We start from the raw sequence: 25,560 nt of genomic DNA, 5'->3' as shown, positions 1-25,560 counted from the left end.
GCATGTGGACAACCGATGCCTGGGAGAACTGTGGAATGTTCTTTTTTTATTTTTCCTTGGATGTTCTGCATCGCAGGTTCTGAAGATGTACTACCAAGGTGCACTGAGTTCAGATGTGATTTTCTGCTGCTCATCTATTGTTTACTGAATTAATACATTTTGTTCAGCATAGTAAAACATTTATCATTGTTCTCTAAGAACACTGACCCCAAAATATTTAGCAGCAGAGTGCATTCACTTGAAATATCAATTGGAAATAAGGAAATTAAATTGTCAGCAATGAAAGACTAAAGTTCATTATCACAAACTTTCACTTTAAATTTAAGGACCACCTTTATTGCCACATCAGGTAATAATAATCATAAGACTTACATCCACACCATAGAGGCTTTGTATGCATTATTATAACATATTAACCATAATTTAATTAATTTACATAAAATACCTCTCAACAATTTATATTTCTCCTTGCTCTTAAGCAAATGGACTACATAAGAAAGGCCAAGTCATATTGCTATCGAGTATGTCCCATCTATTTTACCCTTATTCCTCACTCCATCTTTGTGTGTCTTCAGAATATTCACTGTTTTCAGCTAGGAAAATGGGTTAAAAGGAAAATGGCTATTTTGCTGCCACCCCTTTGCATCATTAGGACAATACTGACCTCTAGTGTTCTGGGAGGGAGAGAGAGAGACTAGTCTAGCCTATGGCTAACTTCCTCTTATTAAAAAGGACTTAAGATGCTTTTCTAAAGTGTCATGGGAACAATTACACTTAAAAGGAGAAAAAAGAAGGAGGAGGAGAAGCAGGGGTCGGTTGGGGAGGAGGAGGATTGAAAATATCAGATTTTTACCGTTCCTTACTTGTTCTTGCAATAATTTATAAACGAAGGCCTTAGGATTCTCCCCCCACACCCCCATTGAAGTTGATCTATTCCACACTGCTTTGGAATACAAACTTTAACAAAACCTTTATAAGACATCACCACTAACTATAGATTATGAATATCTATAATTTCCAAGCACAGATAGAAACACTGGTTCTGCTTTGGATATTTTTTCTTTAAATAGCAATTGTCTAATTCTCTTTCTTTGAGATATGTCTTGGTTGAGTATCTTACTCAAAGCCTTCTCAAACCCAAGAAGGTGGGAGGGCAGCAGAGGAACTAACTCATGGTAGCGAGGGGTCTCACTACCTCTCCCTAACAGTGATGGCTCAGGTTACAAAAAAAAATAGTATTGAAATGCACTCATATGATTAAACATGCTGAGGTTCTGGTGGGGTTAGCAGACAGAAGAGCAAGCCCAGAAACTCGAGGAACCTCGGTAAACCATCTCTAGAAAAACACAGATGGCTTAATTGCCTCCTTTCTCATTTAGAAGTTTCCAGAGCTGGGAAACTTCCCTCTCCCTGCCTAGAGACAGCTGAGCAATTGAGCGTAAACCTCTGATGGTTCTAGAGATGTATTCAAGTTTGACAACTGAGTTCTTTAAATACACAGTGCAGGTGGCGGATCCCCAGGTGTCCAGCCTCCTGACTATTAAATTAAATGCTCTGTACTTGCCCAGGTCAGAGCATTTGGAAACCAGAATGTACATTTGGTGCACACTCATTGTATGTTCTCTGGCACAGAGATTTGGGGGGGGGGGGGCGGGGTGTGCATCAACGCTCTTCCTCCTATAATAGGGACAGCCATTGATCTTGTGATTTTACTACACTGGGCCATGACTCTTAGGCCAAAACTCCCAATCCTGTTAAACCGACAGCCATCGGTTGCAGGATACCCCAACTGGAGCATCCTGCCTAGCAGAGAGCTGAGGGCCATGTCTTGTGAGGCTCTGGGCGCACACACACTGCACAGCCTGGGCAGCCGCATTCAGAGGTGAGCTGCGGTCCCCCAGTGCGGTGGCCAGGAGAGTCGCCATCCCCAGAGGTCGGCCCCCGGCGGCGCTGAGCATCTGAACCAGAGGCCTTTTCGGGAGAAGCCTTGGCGGATTCCCACAGGCAAGGAAAACAGAGCAGCGTGGGGCTCAGGCGAAATATCCCCCTCGTCCTCCCCTAAACTTTGCGATTGGGGAGAGGGTGGGCAATCCACCGGGGTTGGATCACTGGAGCTCTGCTAACTTTGGGGATGGCTGGAGTGGTGGAACCACACTGGGCAGCATTTCCCTCTTTCCTTTGCTCAGAGCAGACACAATTGAACACGCTCGTCTCTGCAAATGCTAGCATTTCCCACCTCACCTCCCGCCCTCAGCTCCTGATTGATACTTACAGTTTGTCGCCGTTGATCCTGGGTGCCACAAGCCCGAGAATAGTAGCGTAGAAACGCTCATCAGCAGCGGTACAGAATCCATTGCCCCCGAGCCAGCGATCTGTCTCTTCCCACAGAGTCCCCAAGTGCGGACGCACGCCGCGGCCCCTTCTCCCCGGCGTGGCTCTCCTCCGCGCCGCTGACCTGCAGCCCAGCCCTCGGCCAGCGTGGGGGCTTCACTCCATCGCGTGCCCCGGCGCTCCACCGCACCTGGACCCCGTGGTCTTCTCGACGCTGAGGCTGCAGTTCCAGTCCCCGTGCCCACCGCCCTCCTCCTCTCCCCTTTGGGAGATGAAATTCCGAGCCCAGCGGCAACCGCAGGCGCCCACTCGCTGCACACGGGCGCTGGAATCCAGCCTTGGCCGCCGGACAGCTCCTTATAGGCGCACCGGCTGCGCGGCACCGCCCCCGCCAGTGTCAGTACCGTCCCGTACCCACCCCGAGCGTCGCTCTTCCCACGATCTGCGCGCGTCGGCGCCGCTCAGCGGTTCCTCCCGCCCGCGATTCCTCCCGCCTGCGCTGCGGAGCGCTTCGGCGCGCCTCGGCCTGGGGGCGGTGCTGGGGCGCTGGGCACCGGGGACCAGGGACGGGGAAACCGGGGGACGGAAGGCGGAGCGAAGGGGAAGGACCTTTCCTCTTTCTCTTCCCTCCCAGGACCGAAATGTTGGGATGACCAAAAATCTGAAACTTGAACCAGGTTTTAAAGGACGCTGATGAAGGGACACGAAAAGGAGTTGGAAGACACGTATTAGCGAGAAGTAGTAACCCATGGAAAGCTCTGCCAACACCTCAGGAGAGGGTTTGTTGTTGTTGTTTTTAGGGAAGATTGTAATAATGCGATTTCAGGTCCCCTGTGCTTTCTCCCTAGTGTGGGACGCTCATGCGTATTGACGGTACTGAGATTTCGGATGTAAGGTTTCACATTGTGTGTTCTCTCCTGCTTGGCGACCCCGCGCACCCCTGGCTGTAGGCCGCCGACTGGGGCAAGTGCAGCGGGAGCCGCGGGGCGCGCGGGGCGCGTGGTTCTGGAGCCCAGGTGGTTCGCTGGAGCCCCGGAGAGAAGGAGGGACAACTTGGTTTGGTAACTGAGAGGCGGGGGGTCCTGATTGGCTCGTAAGACTTCACATCTGAGGGCTCCACTGGAGGGGTTAAAAAAAAAAAAGGAGGAAAAATAATAGTGTCGGTTTCTTCCTACAAGCTCCCTGGAGGTTCCGCCTTTGGCTTCCATTTTACATCTAGAGACTGCCCTGCTTTACCATAAATCAACTTATTTTGTATTTTATTGGAAGCTGACAGAAAGCCCTCACGCGCTAATAAAATGGACCACAGTGATTTCTCCTGCCTGATGCGTACAATCCAGTTGGGGTGGGATCGCCTTGGAGGAAGTGGGTGTCTCCCGTCCCCCGCTCCCAGCAGGGGCTTAAGTGCGGCCTCTTTTCTAGGATGCATCCTGACAGCCCTGGTCACCAGCTGGAGCCGGCTGCGTGGCCACAGAGGGTTCACCTGGGTTTCAGGCAGCCCCTGCAGTTCTGAAGTTAACCTGTGGTTTTGGTGGGAGCTGGACTCGCATCATTGCAGTCCTGAAAGGTAGTTGAATGACCATTGGATTAGGGACATTGTCCTTTTATTAGAAAGAATTCTGAGGGTCCTCTCACTTGTGAAGTGCATGACCCTCTCCTCTCTAAGCTTTTAACTGAAAATAATTAAGTTAAGTTACTAGATTTCTTGAGCAAGGAGAAGACTTCTCCAGCACAAGCTTCAGTTTTGGGGGGAAGGCTATGACAAAAGATTGTCAATCACAAGCTATCAAGCTGAGGTGGTCCAAGAAGCTCTCCTGTTGGCAGGGCCTGGTAAGGAGGAGCCTGGGAGTCAAGAGTTCACCTTCTTGGGCTTTCTTCTCCTACTGAGGACCCCAGGGTTGCCACCCTTACCCTGGACTTTAACGATCCCAGATTTAAGAACACCTCTGTGGCTAGTCTAATCGTACTGGAAAGTCTAGGAAAAAAAGTGAATTCTTATCTACTTTTATATGTCCTTTAACACTTAGGCACTTTTAAAAGGAATAATATATTGCAAATGTAATTTAAGTACCTTTCACATTTTTGCATGATCCCATCTGTTAATGCCAGTGGTCAAGGCCAGACAGGTCCACATTGAATTTGGACAGAAGGTAGAGGAACTGCAGAGCAGAAAAGCTTTGGACTCTTCCTGTTTAATAGAGTCTTGCAACCACGGACAGCAAACAGACAGGGGAAGAATGCTCTCACAGCAGCAAACAGACCCTCGCAGTGGCAGTTAAGTGATCTGCAATCCTCCCTGGGGGCAAGTGTCTGTAGCCCTACATATGCTGTACACACGTGGCTCTGCCATGTGCTCACGCACTAATCATGCCAAGTGCAAGTAAGCAAGCCTGACACAGCTGTTTTCCCTACACCATTCATCTCCCATTATACCTAAAATAAACCCTTGCTTTTTATTTCATAGATCATGTTTATATACATTTACCACACATATTTACATTTCTAAACAATATATAGTATTGCTTTGATTGCCTTTAACCCACATATAAACAATATCATACTGTTAATTCTGCATCCTGTAATTTACTAAAAATATTTTTGGAATGTATGCATTTGGACACATGTATTCCTAATTCTTTCATTTTAACTTCTGTATTATAAATATAACACAGTGTATTTATTAATTCTTTAGTTTATTTAATTAATTTTTTGAGAGAGGGTAAGGGAGAGAGAGAGAGAAACATCAATTTGTTATTTCACTTATTCATGCATTCATGAGTTGTATTTTGTATGTGCCCTGACCAGGGATCAAACCCACAACCTTAGCATATTGGGACAATACTCTGAACCACTGAGCTACCTGTTCAAGGCTACCTGTTCTTCTGTTTATTAATCTACAGATCACTTCTGTTTTTGCTTTCTTTTTCTTAATATAAACTATAGAATCTTAGACCTTCCTCTTAGTTTTTCCCAAATATGTACTTGGGAGTAAACATTTTGATCAAAGGAATGCTTATCTTCAGCATTAGCAGCTTTTGGCAGTTACTCAGTAAAAAGGTGTAAGCAATTCATACCTTTATCACCAGCATGTGTGGCATTGCCCCTTGCTCCACATCCTTACCAATACTTCAGAATCTCACTGATTAAAAATAGGAAAATGATACCCAGAGAACACAAGCCTTTGTTCATAGAAGCTAATGTTCTTCTATATCATCCCACTTTCTACACTTCTCAAAAAATTCAGTTAAATCAGATATTTCAAAAATTATGGAAGATACTGTATTTTCTGACAGAATGACTTAAAATGAATCTGTGTCAATATAAAATGTGCTTGGATCATATACTTGAGACAAACAGGGAAATTTGTTACATCGAGTCCCCGAACTGTGAATGACCTTCAGGTTATTGGTAAATATTGGCACTCTGCATTAAAAGATGTCCTTATGCAGAACTAGAGTATAGTGTATAAATTGCACTTAATTTAAAGTTCTATTTACAGTTGTAGCTTTTTCTCTCTCTCTCAAGCACACCTGTTCTCACAGCAACTTTAAGCCTTAAACATTTGTCTAAGACATTTGTCTAAGATTTGTTAAAATTTCAGTAACAATACCGCAGCTCTGAACGTGGTGAGGGGTAAACAGCTGTTTTTCTTACACAATAGTGTAAACAATTCCATCTTCTGAGAGCATTTCACCACCAAGATTTTATTAGCTGTAGAATATTAATACTATTAAAACTGTTTTCAACCAAACTGATATTTACCTATTGAAAGTTTCTAAACTTTTTGGTCTTATAAATCCTTTTTGAATAGCAGAGTAGAAGCAGAATAGCCTCCCTTCCCCACTCACATTGATTGATATAGAAGAAGAATTCATACTTGCAGAGAACCTTGTTTTGAAGGGTCTTAAACATCCTGCATAGATAGAGCCCACTGGTAACCAATAGAAAATGGGAAATTTTCATGTCCCTTTCATTTTTCCCTTAAGAACTCCCATTTCTATTTCCTTCAAAGAATAGAAGGGAAAGCATCATTTATCAATTAGAATATTAGCCTTCAAATATCGAGCAAGTAGTTTTTCTAATCAATTTTGTAATCTTCTTGTATGTCATAGAATTTCTGTAAGGCATATAGAGTCTCATTTTATAGATGGGATCCTAAGAGCAGGCAGACTGACATGTTAAATATTATACAGAACAAATGGCCTCAACCATATAGCACTTGAAAATGAGAACTTCCCATTCTATTTCTGTTATGTTTCAGTAGCGAATAGTTAAAAGTCGCTATGACAATATGCACGCCTGGTATGTATCAGTGAAGCATCTGCACTGTTTACAGTAGGACACTGTGTTTTGGGTATCAGTACTTTTAGATTTTTTTTAACCTCATATATTTTATAAGAATTGATGTAGCAACAGGTTAACTTAATATTATTTTTCATTTATTCTTTCCTTTTCTCTTTCAATTTTATTATTGTATTGTTTTGTTTTCCTTTTTCATAGTATGTGGCCAGTAATATACAAAACCTATAAATAACAAGTTGGCATGTGATTAAGTGCCATATGGTTGAGATACTAAGAGTTTGTAAATTGACAAAGATTATTTTCTCTGGAAAGGAAAACTTGCATTTGGTATAATGAAGTGGTGATTGTCTCTTTAGGGGAAAAGGCCTTCCAGTCACCCTGAGACATAAAGCCTGTTGTTATTCAAGTCGGCTAAGTCAGGTGTATTTGTCTTAACAGGAAAATCAAGCATTAAGGTGATGAAGACAAAAGTCTACTTTGCAGAAAAGTGGACTTTTCTAATAAGGCAAATTGGTTTATGCCAATATTGAGAAAAATTCCCTTGACCTCTCACCATTACTTTTCTTTCCTAGTCTACCTCAGACCAATCTTGTCAACCACAGTGCTCTCATCCTTGACATCCAAACTAGTCATCTGCCATCATTGCCTTCTGCAAATAGAACATTTTAAATACCTTTATCTGGACTACATATTTTCACCTAGTAACATGTCATGCTGTTTACAAGTACAATTCTTTCTTTTTCTATGGATTTCTCCTTCCTAATTGGCTAATTTGCATTCACCTTCAAGTCCAGATTTAGTTTACATCTCTCTCTTCAGGTCTTTATTGATTACAGTAATGTTTCTGTTCATATATTCTCCTATTTCTGAGTAGTTAGTTTATCAGTTAGCATTCAACTTGGAGTATTTTGCATGCATAGTATACTTTCAAAAAATGCATGATGAATGAGTCATATTAGATATAAAAAGGTCTTGTCAACTTTCCTAGAGGTTACATCCACCCCCAACCCCACTGCCATCCAGGCATTTTATTATATTCAGAGGCTTTTTTGAGGGCATTTGTCATATTAACCTTGGAAGTTAAGATGTTGATTTTATGAATACTCAGTAAAAATGCAATTTAGGATAAACCTTGATAGTTTATTCTCTTAGCCATGTATTTTTCAAAAACTTGGATATATTTTGGGGGAAGAGTTCACCCTCAAAAGTGTATATAGCTATATTTGCACAAAGTCAGCCATGCCATATTCAAAAACATATGTAAAAAAAATCTCTCTTCTCCACTTATTTCTAGTCCTCTCTGAAGGAAGTTCTGCCTAACATCACTGAGAAGTCATTTTTGATATATATCATGTTTCAGGAGAAACCTGTTCGGAGTGCTTTAATAAAAAGATTTCTGAGCTTAGAATCACAAACCCTGAGTATTAGCCTTGGCTTTGTAGCTGACTAGGTTTGAGACCTTGACTATACAAATTGGTCTTGTTAAGATTCAGTTATACCTGTAAATTGTGAGTTGTGATAATTCCTAGCTTAGGTGTTTTTGATAGTGAATAGAATAACACATATAAAAATATTTTTGTTATGTAGTCATAAGCTATAAATATTATGTCCCAGCTCAAGAAAGACAATTTGTTCAGTCCCTAATCCTTGGATTTCACTTGCATTTTACTTGTTAATTCATTCTTAGAGTAAAAATATATGCGTATATCTAAATAAGCCATTCTATGGGAAATATGCATAATTCATTATTCAAACACAACACATTAGTTTCATAAACAAGCATTAATGTGTCTAGATAGGTACCATTTATTTTTTATTAAATAGGTACCATAGTTAAGATGACCTGTCCTATCTTCACAATTCTTTTTTTTTCTTTTTTTTTTAAATTTTATTTTTTTAATGGGGTGACATCAATAAATCAGGGTACATATATTCAAAGAAAACATGTCCAGGTTATCTTGTCATTCAATTATGTTGCATACCCATCACCCAAAGTCAGATTGTCCTCTGTCACCTTCTATCTAGTTTTCTTTGTGCCCCTCCCCCTCCCCCTTTCCCTCTGCCTCTCCCCCCACCCCCGTAATCACCACACTCTTATCAATGTCTCTTAGTCTCACTTTTATATCCCACCTACGTATGGAATAATGCAGTTCCTGGTTTTTTCTGATTTACTTATTTCACTTCGTATAATGTTATCAAGATCCCACCATTTTGCTGTAAATGATCCGATGTCATCATTTCTTATGGCTGAGTAGTATTCCATAGTGTGTATGTGCCACATCTTCTTTATCCACTCATCTATTGATGGGCTTTTGTTTTATTTTATTTATTTATTCACAGGGACAGAGAGACAGAGAGAGGGACAGATAGGGACAGACAGACAGGAACGGAGAGAGATGAGAAGCATCAATCATCAGCTTTTCATTGCGACACCTTAGTTGTTCATTGATTGCTTTCTCATATGTGCCTTGACCGTGGGCCTTCAGCAGACCGAGTAACCCCTTGCTGGAGCCAGCGACCTTGGGTCCAAGCTGCTGAGCTTTGCTCAAGCCAGATGAGCCCGCGCTCAAGCTGGTGACCTCGGGGTCTTGAACCTGGGTCCTTCTGCATCCCAGTCCAACGCTCTATCCACTGCGCCACCTCCTGGTCAGGCTTGACGGGCTTTTTGGTTGTTTCCATGTCCTGGCCACTGTGAACAATGCTGCTATGAACATGGGGCTGCATGTGTCTTTACATATCAATGTTTCTGAGTTTTGGGGGTATATACTCAGTAGAGGGATTGCTGGGTCATAAGGTAGTTCTATTTTCAGTTTTTTGAGGAACCACCATACTTTCTTCCGTAATGGTTGTACACTTTACATTCCCACCAACAGTGAATGAGGATTTCTTTTTCTCCACAGCCTCTCCAACATTTGCTATTACATGTCTTGTTAATAACAACTAATCTAATAGGTGTGAGGTGGTATCTCATTGCAGTTTTGATTTGCATTTCTCTAATACTGAAGAAGATGAGCATCTTTTCATATATCTGTTGGCCATTTGTATTTCTTCCTGGGAGGAGTGTCTGTTCATGTCCTCTTCCCATTTTTTATTGGATTGTTTGTTGGATTGTTGTTGAGTTTTATGAGTTCTTTGTATATTTTGGATATTAGGTCCTTATCTGAGTAGTTGTTTGAAAATATCATTTCCCATTTAGTTGGCTGTCTGTTTATTTTTTTATCAGTTTCTCTTGCTGAGCAAAAACTTCTTAGTCTGATGTAGTCCCATTCATTAATTTTTGCCTTCACTTTGGAGTCAAATTCATAAAATGCTCTTTAAAACCCAGGTCCATGAGTTTAGTACCTATGTCTTCTTCTATGTACTTTATTGTTTCAGGTCTTAAGTTTAGATCTTTGATCCATTTTGAGTTAATTTTAGTACAAGGGGACAAACTGTAGTCCATTTTTATTCTTTTGCATGTGGCTTTCCAGTTTTCCCAGCACCATTTGTTGAAGAGGCTTTCTTTTCTCCATTGTGTGTTGTTGGCCCCTTTATCAAAAATTATTTGACTATTTATATGTGGTTTTATTTCTGGGCTTTCTATTCTGTTCCATTGGTCTGAGTGTCTATTTTTCTGCCAATACCATGCTGTTTTGATTGTCGTGGCCCTATAATATAGTTTGAAGTCACGTATTGTAATGCCCCCAGCTTCATTCTTTTTCTTTAGGATTACTTTGGCTATTCAGAGTTTTTTTATAGTTCCATATAAATCTGATGATTTTTTGCTCTATTTCTTTAAAAAATGTCATTGGAATTTTGATGGGAATTGCATTAAATTTGTATATTGCTTTGGGTAATATGGCCATCTTGATTATATTTATTCTTCCTAACCAAGAACAAGGAATATTCTTCCATCTCATTATATCTTTTTCGATTTCCCTTAACAATGGTTTGTAGTTTTCGTTATATAGGTCCTTTACATTCTTTCTTATGTTTATTCTTAGGTATTTTATTTTTTTGTTGCAATCGTGAAGGGGATTATTTTTTTGAGTTCGTTCTCAAATGTTTCATCATTGGCATATAGAAAGGCTATGGACTTCTCTATGTTAATTTTATATCCTGCGACCTTACTGTATTGGCTTATTGTTTCTGGTAGTCTTTTTGTGAATTTTTGGGGGTTTTCGATGTATAGGATCACATCATCTGTAAAAAGTGATACCTTTACTTCTTCTTTTTTGATATGGATGCATTTTATTTCTTTATCTTGTCTGATTGCTCTGGTTAGAACCTCTAGTACCACATTAAATAAGAGTGGAGAGAGTGGACAACCCTGTCTTGTTCCTGATTTAAGGGGGAAAGCCTTCAGTTTTGTGCCATTTAATATAATGTTAGCTGATGGTTTATCATATATGGCCTTTATCATGTTGAGATATTTTCCTTCTATACCCATTTTGTTGAGAGTCTTAAACATAAATTGTGTTGTATTTTAGCGAAAGCTTTTTCTGCATCTATTGATAAGATCATGTGGTTTTTGTTCTTTGTTTTGTTGATATGGTGTATTACATTAACTGTTTTATGTATGTTGAACCATCCTTGAGATTCTGGGATGAATCCCACTTGATCATGATGTATTATTTTTTTAATATGTTGTTGTATTCGATTTGTTAGTATTTTGTTTAGTATTTTAGTATCTGTATTCATTAGAGATATTGGTCTGTAGTTTTCTTTTTTTGTGGCATCCTTTCCTGGTTTTGGTATGAGGATTATGTTGGCCTCATAAAATGTGTTTGGAAGTATTGCTTCTTCTTCAATTTTTTGGAAGCTTTCAGTAGAATAGGAACCAAGTCTTCTTTGAATAAAGAAGTTTGATAAAATTCACTGGTATAGCCATATGGGCCTGGACTTTTATTTTTGGGGAGGTTTTTAATGGTTTCTATTTCTTCTCTACTAATAGATCTGTTTAGGCTTTCTGCTTCTTCTTGACTCAGTCTAGGAAGGTTGTATTGTTCTAGGAATTTATCCATTTCTTCTATGTTGTTGAATTTAGTGGCATAAAGTTTTTCATAGTATTCTACAATAATTCTTTGTATATCTATGATGTCCGTGGTGATTTCTTCCCTTTCATTTTGGATTTTGTTTATATGAGTTCTTTCTCTTTTTTCTTTGGTAAGTCTTGCCAGGGGTTTGTCAATTTTGTTGATCTTTTCAAAGAACCAGCTCCTTGTTCTATTTTTTTTTCTATACTTTTTCTGTTCTCTATTTCAGTTATTTCTGCTCTGATTTTATTATCTGCTTTTTTTGGCTGGTTTTGGGTTGTCTTTGTTCTTCTTTTTCCGGTTCCTTAAGGTGTGAAGTTAAGTGGTTCACTTGGGCTCTCTCTTATTTGTTCATATATGCCTGAAGTGATATGAACTTCCCTCTTATCACTGCTTTTGCTGCATCCCATAGATTCTGATCTGTCGTATTGTCATTTTCATTTGTCTTTATATATCTTTTGATCTTTGCACTTATTTCTTCTTTGACCCATTCATTTTTTAAGAGTATGTTGTTTAGTTTCCACATTTTTGTGGGATTTTTTTTCCTCTCTTTTGTAGTTGTATTCTAGTTTCAAGGCTTTATGATCAGAGAATATGCTTGGTACAACTTTGATTTTTCTGAATTTGCTGATGTTGTTTTTGTGGCGCAACATATGGTCAATTCTTGAAAATGATCTGTGTACACTGGAGAAAAATGTATACTCTGTCACTTTGGGATGAAATGTCCTGTAGATGTCTATCATATCCAAGTGCTCTAGTTTTTAGTTTAAGGCCAATATATCTTTGTTGATTCTGTGTTTGGATGATCGATCTAGAGCTGTCAGTGGTGTATTGAGGTCTCCAAGTATGATTGTATTTTTGTCAGTTTTTGTTTTAGGTCAATAAGTAGCTGTCTTACATATTTTGGTGCTCCTTGGTTTGGTGCATATATATTAAGAATTGTTATGTCTTCTTGATTTAGTGTCCCCTTAGCCATTATGAATGGACATTTTTGTCTCTGAGTACTTTTGCTGTCTTATAGTCAGCATTATCAGCTACGAGTATTGCTACGCCTGCTTTTTTTGGATGTTATTTGCTTGGAGTATTGTTTTCCAGCTTTTCACTTTGAATTTGTTTTTATCCTTGTTGCTTAGATGAGTTTCCTGTAGGCAGCATACAGTTGGATTTTCTTTTTTAATCCATTCTGCTACTCTGTGCCTTTTTATTGGTGAGTTTAATCGTGTATATTTAGTGTAATTATTGACACTTGTGAGTTTCCTATTGCCATTTTATAGATTGCTTTCTGTTACTTTTGTGTTTTGTTTGATCCTTCTCTTTCATTTTTCTATCTTTTGTTTTTATTTGGTTGTATTCCATACATCTTTCCTCTGTTGCTATCTTTTTTAAATCATGTGCTTCTGTGGTGTTTTTTTCAATGGTGGTTACCATTAAGTAATGAAAAGGGTTCCTACCTCGTTCATTGTAGTGCACTATCTTGTGAGTACTTTTGCACTCCATTATCGTTTGCTACTGTTAATCTCCATCCTCTCCCTCCCCTTTTTTTGTTGTTGTTGTCACAGTTTAAATTTGGTTTTATTGTGTTCTTCTTGTAGCTTTTACTTGTGGCTTTGTTTCTTTTGTTCTTTGTATCAGATTGGAGAACCCCCTTTAGTAATTCCTGGTTTAGGGGTTTTCTGATGATAAATTCCCTCATCTTTTCTGTATCTGTGAATGTTTTTATTTCTCCTTTGTATTTGAAGGATAGCTTTGATGAATATAGTATTCATGGCTGAAAGTTCTTCTCTTTCAGGGCTTTAAATATTGGGTCCACTCTCTTCTAGCTTGTAGAGTTTCTGTTGAGAAATCTGATGATAATCTAATTGGCCTTCCTTTATATGTTGTATTCTTCTTTTCCCTGGCTGCCTTGAGAATTTTTTTTTTTTTTTTGTCTTTGGTTTGTGCCAATTTCATTATAATGTGCCTTTGAGTAGGTTTGTTGGGGTTAAGAAAACTCGGAGTTCTGTTTGCTTCTTGAACTTGAGGCTTTAGTTCTTTCCACAGGCTTGGGAAGTTCTCATTTATTATTTGTTTGAGTATGTTCTCCATTTCATTTTCTCTCTTCTCCCTCTGATATACCTATTATTCTTATGTTATTCATTTTGATGGAGTCAGATAATTCCTGTAGGGCTTTCTCCTTTTTTTAAATTTTTGAGTCTCTCACTTCTTCTCTCTGTTGTGCCTCAAGTTGCTTGTCTTCTATTTCACTAATCCTACCTTCTATCTGGCCTGTTCTATTAGCTAAGCTTGTTACCTTGTTTTTCAGCTCATGAATTGAGTTTTTCATCTATGTTTGATTTGTTTTTATAGTTTCAATTTCCTTGGTAATATATTCTTTGTGTTCATTGAGTTGTTTTCTGAGCTCCCTAAATTGCCTTTCTGTGTTTTCTTGTATATCTCTGAGTATTTTTAGGATTTCTATTTTTAATTCTCTGTCATTTAGCTTCAAGGCTTCCAATATATTAAATTTTTTCTCCATAGATTTTTCCTCATCTATCTTTGTTACCTCTCTTTCTTTTGTATCCATGATATTAGATTTTATCTTCCTTAATGGCATCTGAGGGTGGTTTTGTTGATAGTATTAATGGTATTTAATAAAGAATAAAAAGTTAAAAAAATAAAAAATAGAAGAGTTTTTTTTAATTAAAAATTAAAAAAAAAAGAAAATTATTCCCCCCCCCTCCATTTTTCCTCTCCTCTCCTCTCCCCTCTTTCTTGAGAAAATCTTGAGGTGAACTGTGAATTATATTGTACTAAACAGAACAAACAATGCCTATAATTGAGGGCCTGAGTTGGGGAGAAGTAATGAAGGGGCAAAAGAAAGGGGTGTGGACCCACAAAATGAAAATAAGGAAAAAATTTGGGTCAAGAATAAAATGATTTTGTTTTAGGTGTTGGTTGACTAAGAAGTATGATGAGGAGGAATAAGAGGGAAACCGGAAAATGGGGGGAAAAATTAAAAAAATTACTATTGTATTTAGTGGAACAAGAACTAGATAAAATGGCAAGCCAGGGTTGGGAGCACTGCTAGTGAGTTAAAAAAAAATGAAGTAACCCCCCCCCCCAAAATGCCACAAACATTAGTTTGAGTCCCAGATAAAATAATTTGTTCGTTATTGAGGATTGAATGAGAGGAGATGTAAAGGAGAAAGGAAGAAACTAATATAGAGGGAGAAAAGAAAGAAAAAGAGAGAAAAAAAGAGGGAACCACTAAAAGAAGGAAAAAGAAAAAAGAAGAGAGAGAGAGAGAGAGAGAGAGAGTTAAGGGTTTTGGAGTGCAACCCTCATAGAGAGAAAGGAAGAGGAAAGAAAAGATAATGGGAGATGTAACACTTATGGGTAGTGTAGTTCAAGGAGAGGAGAGAGTAAGACTGGTAGAGAATTAAACGAACAAATTGGAAGAGGACGAAAAAAATGAAGACATGAAGATAAGAGAAACAAACGAACAAATATAATAAAATGGGATAGGTTATAAAGTCTGTGGATTATTCTTGATTTTGAGAGGTTATCTTCTTGCTTTTTCTTTTCTCTCCCTCTTCCTGGTTGGTGACTCTGTACTCTGGGTTCTGTCCCTGTGGCACACTCAGGTAGAGGTTTGCAGTTGATAAGTCTCTATGGCGATGTCATGTATTGGGCTTCAGTCTCGTTGGCAGTTGAGGCTCATTAGCATTTGTAGGCTCCGACAGTGAGAGAGTCCATGTTCCCAGAGCCTCTCTCCTAGTCTTTCCTTCCTCAATTAGTAGCCTGATAATCCAGCTATGGGGTTGCTGCTGCCTCTGCCTGGATAGTAAGAGGTTCAAAGAGCTGGCAACTTCCCACTTTATTCCCACTTAGTGCAGGGCTCTGGATAAGGCTCAATTAGTCAGAGCTGCTAGCATAATCAGGCGGGGCTTCTGCCCACTCAAAGACCTCTGACTCTGCCGCTCTGTCCGGTAACACGGTGAGCGCCCACTCCTGAGGTGCTCGGAGGAATCTCTTGCCCACTATCTGCACGCACCGACCAGGACATCAGGCCAGCCGTCTCTCACTCTGAGAGAGAACTCTGCCCGCATGGAGAAGTTCCAGTGTTGGAATTAGCTCCCTGTCCCTCCCCGTGCGTAGCTTTTCCAGGGCTCTGGGGCTGCCCGAGATTCAGCTTTTGGCCCACACAAAGGCCTCTTACTTTGTCTCTCTATTGGGTAACATGGATGCCCACTCCCAGGGCTTTCAGAGGAATCTCTCGCCCACTATCTGCGCGCGCCGACCAGGAGATCGGGGCGAATGGTTGCCCCACCTGTCTTTCTGTATCTGGGTTTGGTGCGAGTGTTAGCTTGTATTGACTGGGTTGCCACAGGCACAGGGTTGCCATAGGCACAGTTTTTCCTTGGCTTGGATCTCCATGCCACAGCCTGGTTTGGCCATTTGTGCCACGGCCTAGGTTTATTCACCCCCTTTGCCAGCCTTAGTTTCTATACTCTCAGTTTCCAGTGAAAGCAGCCCTATTTAGGTTAGTGAGAAAGGCAGAGTATTTCTTACTCCCTATTTCCTTTGGGGTTTGATTATATAGTTAGCCAATTTTTCACTCAACCATACCTTTGGGTGTATTGCAGAATATCTGGAGGCTCCAAGGATCGATTTTTCTGTTTCTAGTTGAGGATCTTGTTGAGTTTTTGGGGAGATTTATCGGTATCACTTCCTACCGCGCCATTACTCTGACGTCATGTATCTTCACAATTCTTATGTGCCCTGCAATTTCTAAGTGGAGAGGTAATATAAACATAAATAATAAATGCTTATGGCTGAAAACAACCAAATGTTATGTTTTTCAAGTCCATGGAACTGATAAACATTATTTTTTAATTGATTTTTTTAAAGACAGAAGAAGGGAGAGAGAGAGAGAGAGAGAATTATGAATTTGTTGTTCCACTTATTTATACATTCATTGTTTTATTCCTGTGTAGGCCCTGACTGGGATTTGAACCCACAACCTTGGTGTATCTGACACTCAAACCAGCTAAGCTAACCAGCTAGGGCCTTTATTGGTTTTTTAACCATAAGCCACTTCCAGCTTCTTTCTTGGTTGCAGAAAAGACTGGCAAAAGAATCATTTGACTCAGCCTACCAGAGCAATTACTTTCACCTTTGAGAGCAATTACCTTGTGCCTGCTGTGTGGCCCAGTTCTCACCAACAAAGATAAAGAAAGATTTTCTTTTCTATGCAAAGGGAGAAAAGTGTGAATAAAAATCTTATTGTCCCTGCAGTTTTCCCCAGAGCACAGATAATGTCACATGAGTACATGAAGTTTGTATAGTAGCCAACTTGGGGACATGAGAAGGTGGCCAAGACAAGGACATGGCAAAAAGTAAAGAGAGACATTTTGTTGGTCTTAATTACAGCAGAGTTACTTCTGCTCTAGAGTAACAAATATGTGTATTGTTTTAGCCACTGCTCAGTTACTTCTCTAGGGGAAAATGGAGCAGTGTTCATTAAATATCAAACTGCAATAGGGATTTGGACTTTGTTTTCCCTTTTAGAATTCATAGCACAACTCTGAAGAACATATTATTAGCTACGTTGGTCAGATAAAGATACTGAGACTCATGAAATTTAAGTCACATGGTCCAAAGCATAAAGCTGTTAAGTACAAGTGCAGAGGTCCTGATAGAAGAATCTTGCCCAATTATGCTATTGCACAGTGCCAAAGATCTCAGAAATGAAATGCATCCAATATATTTTCTCTCTCTCTTTCTCTATTTCTATCTGCCACTCCTTATCTCTGCACTCATTTAACCTGCCCACTTGAGGGCAAACATTTTTTGACAATAAACTAATTCCTACTTTAAAAAATTTTATTGTTAGGATCATTGATACCTTGCATCTGTCTCTCAGGGAATATGTATCTCTGAAGTCAACCTGCTGTTACTATGGTTGTGAAAGACAATGAACAAAGAGCTGTAGGAATCTGTTCTGGCCCTGGTGCACACCTGATCCTTACATAAATCCATCTGATAGCTGAACATATTTAAGATCTGTGATAACCATTACTATAAAATCTTTTTTACAAAATTTTTACATTTTCCGTACATGTAGTTTTGATCAATAAATTATTTGAGAGGAGAAAGAGCTGATTTCAAAAGTTTTATTTCATTAGGCAACCTAATCCCCAATATTTATTCCCTTTTAGCCTTTTTGCATTTAAATCATCCTAGAAAATACAGTGAAAAACATCTATAATTTGCTGTTTACAAAGATTTTCAAAATGGTGAAATGAATGCTAGCCTAGAGCCAACAGGGGTATGTTGACTGGTAGGAAAAAATGAAAACAAGAACTTTGAAGTTGTGATGTGAGAAAGTTTGTCAGCTCTTGAATCATTGTTCATTTGGAGGCAAGTAGAGAGAATAAGAAGAGATAATAAAACAAAAAAAATGAATCTGTTGACATATTTTTACAACTCTAATGTTATGTCTATTAAGACAGTGTTCAAGACCAAGGATAATAAAAGTATAAATCATCATATTGAATAAAATCCATTATCTTAATGATTCTTATTTTTTGTTAAATCATAAATGTGCCACCAATCTCTTCCAATGGTTTTTAATCATTTGAAGCTAAACAATATAGAAAAAATTGTTTTAGGGTTTTATACATATATAGTAATATATCCATTTTGACTATATATCTTTTGTTTATAGCCCCATTTTTTGTGCCTTCTCTATGCTAGCCCTGTTTGAAGAACTACACATATTTGTTTAATTAGTCATAATCTGTGTTTTTCAGGGGATCATGCCTAATACTAAAGACAAAATGCCTTTATGTTGCAGGAAAACTTGCTATATGGTAAATGTGTTTTTCCCTTTGTTTTAGGATAAAGAAACCCTATTTTTATGGTTCAAATAATGTGTAAACCAGTATGTAAACAGGGCTTAACATATTTCCCATTTAAAATTGCTGAAATAGGGAAGTTTTACAATAAGAATTATTATGTGCATTAATTTACGTGGAATATACCTTAATTCGAGTTAGACAAGATTTCTTCACTTGGGACTCTGTCAATGTATCACTAGACATTAAGGGGCATGTACACAGCACCTGCTCAGAAGCTTTATACATTTTAAGAAAGGATATTCTTATATAAGAAAAAAAAGTATAGATAATGATTTATAAACCTTGGCCCATAGTCCAATCTAGCCTAATATTTGTTGCTTAGATCTTTTTTTTGACAGCCTACAAATTATGAATATAATTTTACATTTGTAATGATTGAACAGAATTAAAGAATAATATTTTATGACACATGCAAATGACATGAAATTCAAATTTGAGTGTCTATAAATAAAGGTATTTTTAATAGCCATGCTAACTTGTTTGCTGTTGTCTATGGTTGCCTTTGCCTTATAATTGAGAGATTAAGAAATTCCCACAGAAAATGTGTGACTTACAAAACCTAAATTATTGACTAGATGATTCTTTGCTAGCCCCTGATATAAGTTAAGGGCAACACTAGAACAGAATACAGGTATGTGCTACACAATACATACCTTGTGTAGTTCATTCATCCATTGTGGTTCATTCATCCATTCAGAATTTTTCTTTATCAAAAGATTTTGTTGTCAGAGACCATGGAATAAGTTGTTTAACAAAATGATCTCTCAAGTTTTGGAAGACAGAGACTAGATATGTAATTCATTGGTGTTAATTAGAAAAGATTAAATTTTTTTCTGCTGAATGAACTGAGTAAGGATCTTCAGTTTGTCACCCATTTCTTGTCACTATTGGAATAAACTGTCAATGAATTGATCTCATTCCTTTAATCTTTGAGGATTCCCAAACAATTTTCATTACCTTTTAGCAAACTCCTGTTGGGAAGTACTAATTCCTTCTTTCCATTCATGCTTACATCTTAGTATTTATCATGGCATACTTTCAAATTTATAAAAAAAAATGTTAAGAGAGCATAAATTCTCGAATACATTTTACTTCTAGCATTAAAAAAAAACTAATAAAAATTATTTACTTATCTCTCTCTCTCTTTCTCTCTGGTGTGCACACACAGGCTCTTTCCTTCTCCCTTTCCCCTCTCCCTCTCCCTTCCTCTTCTCTCTCCTTTTTCTTTCTATGGCCATAATCTCTATGTGTCCTCTAGTTCTTTGGCTCACCCAACACCTGGATAAATAGAAATCAGGAAAGCAGAAAAAGAAAAAAACAGTGAAAGTTTATGAGTACAATTGAATATGCATTGTCCTTGTCTAACAAATAACTACAACTTATTACATGCTAGAAAGAACAACTCCCAGGCAGTGGGAACTCACACCTGGATAAGGACTTGAGCTTATCTGGAGGCCAAGACAGGTTCCTAGGAAAGTAACTTATATGGTGAACTGAAAAGGATGAAAAGAGGACAGTGTCTTTCATAAACTTGGGAGAGGGAGAAGAATAATCAGAAGAAAGACAAGCAGAACTACTAGTGGCCTCCAAATAGAAAGGTTATTTAGCTGAGCATCAGACTATGCAAGCCAAATGAAATAGACATAATAAAGCCTGACTTAAAATTTTATAATGGGGAAAAAAAGACAGATGAAAAGCAATTTATTTAAAGAAGACTTTGGAGTAAAAGCAAAAAGTTGTAGTTCTGTGATTTTTTTGTTAGAATGATTAGAGATTGAGGAATATTAGATTTGTAGATGATGGAAATCAAAAGTTGAGTGCAAAATTTACTAGACAAACACTTTTCCAGGAAATCCCATCGGATAGAATTTACCCCTTCAACCCATGGATTTCCAAGAAACATTTGCCCATAGCAGTAGTGAGAATGGCAAAACTTCAGATGGTTTTTAAAGACATACCCTTGCTATATTACTGTCATTCTATATAGAATGACTTGTCCATTTTTTTATTTGTCAAAAAACTTGATTAATGGATTTCCAACTCCAGATCTTGGTGTTCTAGCAATTTTTTTATTGGATGAAAATGAGAACTAGGTTCAGCCTGAGTCTATGTATTACCAGTGTACAATTTTAAATTAACATGATTGGATGGAATACATTTAGATTTTGGTGAAAAAGTGTATCTGAAAATAGTATGCATCCAATTTAATCTTGATCAGGCTTTCCACAGTGGGGTTTTAATTATTTCAGAACACCATTTTTAAACTATTTGCATAGCTCTGTAATGATGTTCGTTCTGCTATCAGAAAATAAAGCAATACCCGATCAGACGTGTCTTGAGGGAAACAGGAGGATGATAGCATCACTTAATAATGTATTGTAACAGAGAAGAAAACTAAAGACTTTGGTACTTTGATTTAATTCACAAAAGATCACATTTCTCTACTTGGACTGATTTGAGAATGCAGGTTTTCTGGATCCTATTAATAAGATTTGCCATCAGGAAATGCAATTAGGATTTTCCCCCCAACATGGATTAATTCTACACATCACTAGTTGGTGAGGACATTGATAAAAAACATTACACATATTTTCACTGGGAGCAACTTCCACAGACATGTTTGATGCTTTTGACATATAATCAAAACCTTGAGGCCTGACCAGGTGGTGGCATAATGGATAGAGTATCTATTTGGGACACTGAGAACCCAGGTTTGAAACCCCAAGGTCTCTGGTTTGAGCACAGGCTCACCAGCTTGAGTGCAGGGTCACCAGCTTAAGTTCAAGGTCACTGGCTTGAGCATGGGGTCATAGACATAACCCCATGGTAGCTGGCTTGAGCTTAATGTTGCTGGCTTGAAGCCCAAGGTCACTGGCTTGAACAAGGGTTCATTAGCTCAGATGGAATCCCCTGGTCAAGGCACATATGAGAAAACAATCAATGAACAACTAAGGCTCAACAATTATGAGTTGATGCTTTTCATACCTCTTCCTTCCTATCTTTATCTGTCTGTCTGTCTGTCTGTCTGTCTGTCTCTCTCTTTCTCGCCACTTAAAAGAGTAGTTTATTAGGCCCTGGCCAGTTGGCTCAGTGGTAGAGCGTCGGCCTGGCGCCTGTGTGCTTGTGCCCGGGTTTGATTCCCGGCCAGGGCACACAGGAGAGGCACCCATCTGCTCTCCACCCTTCCCCCTCTCCTTCCTCTCTGTCTCTCTCTTCCCCTCCCGCAGCCAAGGCTCCATTGGAGCAAAAGATGGCCCGGGCGCTGGGGATGGCTCCTTGGCCTATGCCCCAGGCGCTAGCGTGGCTCTGGTCGTGACAGAGCAATGCCCCAGATGAGCAGAGCATCGCCCCCTGGTGGGCCTGCTGAGTGAATCCCGGTCGGGTGCATGTGGGAGTCTGTCTGACTGCCTCCCCATTTCCAGCTTCAGAAAAATACAAAAAAAAAAAAGAGTAGTTTATTACTTATGTAGTTCTAAACCTTTTGATGTAGGACTTAGTTTGTGGATTGGAGAAGTCAAACAATTTAGATATCATATATTTAACAAATGTTTGAAGACCTACCAGGTGCCAGGCCCCATGTAAGTTATACTAGCAATCATATCATAATGAATAAAACATGTCCTGCACTTAAAATGTCCCCACATCAAATCCACTAAATAAGTATTAAATGATTAAATAACTAAGGGAAGTTAGAACAAATATAAGTGGACTGTGCCTACCTAGAATATAGCAAAACTAAGGGTTTTGAGTCCAGAGCTGATGAGTAAGGGTTCATCTGTTAAGGAAGTAAAGGAGGAAATGCCAGGGTACAGCAAAGGCCCAAAGTTGTGAGTCTGTGTACCATGTGCTGAGAAATGCCTGGACCTTTCCAGTCACCTACAGTGATTGCTGTGTTCCTTGGATACATATAGACATAATAAGATAAATAGTGAATGTGTCAATATTATCTGTATTTTAGGTCAGTCAGAGAGAAGATTTGAGTGCAGAAGATGAAATGTTATTCTGAAGTAAGGCCGTTTTCATGTTTAGGCTTAGAAAAGAGTCAATATTACTACTATGGTGTAGACAGGGGTCTCCAAACTATGGCCCGTGGGCCACATGCAGCCCCCTGAGGCCATTTATCTGGCCCCCGCCACACTTCCGGAAGGGGCACCTCTTTCATTGGTAGTCAGTGAAAGGAGCATAGTTCCCATTGAAATATTGGTCAGTTTGTTGATTTAAATTTACTTGTTCTTTATTTTAAATATTGTATTTGTTCCCGTTTTGTTTTGTTTTTTTACTTTAAAATAAGATATGTGCAGTGTGCATAGGGATTTGTTCATAGTTTTTTTTTATAGTCTGACCCTCCAACGGTCTGAGGGACAGTGAACTGACCCCCTGTGTAAAAAGTTTGGGGACCTCTGGTATAGGAATATAGGATATCACAATGCTTTTAAATTTATTTTATTTTATTTTATTTTATTTTATTTTATTGATGACATTGGATCATTTATAGCAAAATGGTGGGATCTTGATAACATGATACAAAGTGAAATAAGTAAATCAGAAAAAACCAGGAACTGCATTATTCCATACATAGGTGGGACATAAAAGCGAAACTAAGAGACATGGACAAGAGTGTGGTGGTTATGCGGGGAGGGGAAAAAGGGAGAGGAAAAGGGGGAGGGGGAGGGGCACAAAGAAAACTAGATAGAAGGTGACAGAGGACAATCTGACTTTGGGTGATGGGTATGCAACATAACTGAATGACAAGATAACCTGGACTTGTTATCTTTGAATATATGTATTCTGATTTATTGATGTTGCCCCATTAAAAAAATAAAATTATTTAAAAAAAAAGTTACCCTACATTCCTGTGTCTAAAACACTTGTGAGTTACTTTGGCAATTATTTCCCACATTGCTGCCAGTATCACATGAAATAACCCATGAAATCACATCTGGCACAGAATGGGTGCTCAGTATATAAATGATCCCTGGGTTATATATGATAATATTTAAAAATAATAAATGGGATCAGAATTATGCTTTCAGGGTCTTAATCTGGTAGACAATAGAAACTGTGTTATATTAGGAGAGAGGACTTGCTATGAGAGAATTTAGGAGGCATTTATAATGACCCATATGTGAGCTAATAATAAATAAGAGAGGAACTAATATTTACAGAGTGCATTTGGGAAGATAGCACAGAAAAACATCCAATGGAGGAACAAACTGGTCAGGTGTCAAGCAGAAATAGAAGAGAATAGAGTGACTGCAGAGACTCAGGCTACCGATATTGAAAGAGCAGATATCTTTGAGATTCTGAAGTCTGGGAAATAATTTTGAGAGATTTTTGAGAGACGGAGCTCAATTTAAACTCAGCTATGGTGTTCACACCTGCTGCTAAGAATTCTCAAGTGAAAACTATGAGGCAGGGCAATGAGAAGGTTAGGAACATCCTTCTTAATAAAATCTTTCCACTGAATGAACTGAAACAGACAAAGGTCATTACAACGATTGGACTTCAATAAATATCTTCAGCTTCAAGACAACTCCTCCAAGTGGAAAGAGGAGTTGAGGATGAGAAAGTAAACATTGGCATTGACTTTAAACAAATTGATAAAGTCATCCTACTGATCTTTCCTGAGAGAATTATATTGCTAAGAAACTGAGAGCTGGGAGCCAAATTATAAAATCTTTTAGACTCAAAACAGTTCTTAGGACTTTCAGCTTTCTCCAAGAGCTGGATAGTGCCCAAAAACAGACTCTCCATAGTAACATAAGCTATTTCACAGAAGAATAACAGGAAAGCAAGACCACTCCAGAGGGTAGAATCACAGACCTTCAGGTTTTGAAAACAGGGTTGAGTTTAAGTGCAAAAGTATTCTCCAGCCCAGAGCGGGAGCTCTGACAATATTCGCCCCGTGTGAGTTCAGCTTGCTATGGATCTGTGCTGGCTGACCACCTCTTCATTTCCCTTAAGAATAGGCTCAGGGTCTTATTTTAATTACCTTGTCTCTATTCCCTATGATCAACGCATTACAAGTGATGTAGATGATCTTTCTCTTTGTTTCCTAGAGCTCTAGTCTAAGACAAATTATGTTTGGAAACACTGAATAAAACTATAAAACATCACCCTGAGATACCAGACTCAAGCTTCATGTCCTGAGTGGATGAAATTTGGGTTCTTTTCATTTGTTGAAAAGTTGAATGTGTTATATGTGTTGGGGAGAAAATGAAGAAATGCTCAGTGACCAGAAGAGTAGATTGTGGCAAAGACAGTTACATCTCCCAGAATTACATGTGTTACCCCATATTCCTCAGCCCTCTTAGAGTCAGACAGGACCAAGGGATTGTTCTAACCACTACAACTGTCAGAAGGAATAACAGGTGTCCTTCTGGACTGAGGTACACAAAAGCTGACCTACATACAACTCCCCACCTTCTTCTCCTTCACTGTATCGACTGGAGGTTATGGGTTTAAAGTTTAGAGGATAGTGGATCATTCATTAGTCTGAAGTCCTTTCCCCCTTAAAACCTGAAATAGGCATATAACAGAGTCAAGAAATAAACTTTTGGGATTATTTTTGTAGCATGAACCTATCCTATACTGATTATTACAGAAGTTATCTGGAACAGAGATTAAGAAATAGGGGGTGTGATGCATGGATTTGGATTTTTGGCCAGCCTGTCTCCATGGATCTCTCATCATGTCCCATGCCAGGGCAGACTGTGGCCTTAAACGATGGCCTGGCCTCTTCCAGTAGGCTGCAGGCACTGAAGTGGGTTACATAATGGAAAAAAATAAGAGTTTTACCTGTATTTTCAAAAACTTCTTTCCTTGCTGATACTTTCTAAAAGAGAACACACTCTAATCTTTATTAAGTGAAACAACTTGAACTACATCCATCCAAGGCATCAAAGTCACACTGTGAGATTTCAAGGTGATGTGCAGTTGTCTTTTACATTGGTTTATCTTTTTTAAAAGGCTAGTGGAAGCCCTGGCCAGTAGGTGTAGAACACCATCCT

The 25,560-nt window shown here is 38.9% G+C and overlaps 1 protein-coding gene and 1 non-coding gene across 4 annotated transcripts in view; one reads left to right on the top strand and one right to left on the bottom strand.

Moving 5' to 3' along the window:
• CNTNAP5 (contactin associated protein family member 5) overlaps positions 1-2,565 on the bottom strand; it is an 855,485-nt gene extending 852,920 nt beyond the window's left edge. For all 3 annotated transcript variants that reach the window (XM_066345536.1, XM_066345539.1, XM_066345538.1), the window contains exon 1: positions 2,273-2,565. In XM_066345536.1, coding sequence (XP_066201633.1) covers positions 2,273-2,354 — 82 coding nt within the window. In that variant the 5' untranslated portion in view covers positions 2,355-2,565. The remainder of the gene's footprint in view (positions 1-2,272) is intronic.
• A 22,629-nt stretch (positions 2,566-25,194) lies between these two features.
• LOC136379263 (small nucleolar RNA SNORA42/SNORA80 family) lies at positions 25,195-25,328 on the top strand. The gene has a single exon (XR_010746744.1). It is a non-coding gene; the product is annotated as a small nucleolar RNA SNORA42/SNORA80 family (small nucleolar RNA).
• The last annotated feature ends 232 nt before the right edge of the window (positions 25,329-25,560 follow it).

Source organism: Saccopteryx leptura, chromosome 7 (genome assembly GCF_036850995.1).
Source record: "Saccopteryx leptura isolate mSacLep1 chromosome 7, mSacLep1_pri_phased_curated, whole genome shotgun sequence".
Lineage (NCBI taxonomy): Eukaryota > Metazoa > Chordata > Mammalia > Chiroptera > Emballonuridae > Saccopteryx > Saccopteryx leptura.
This window is presented reverse-complemented; position numbering and strand designations above follow the sequence as displayed.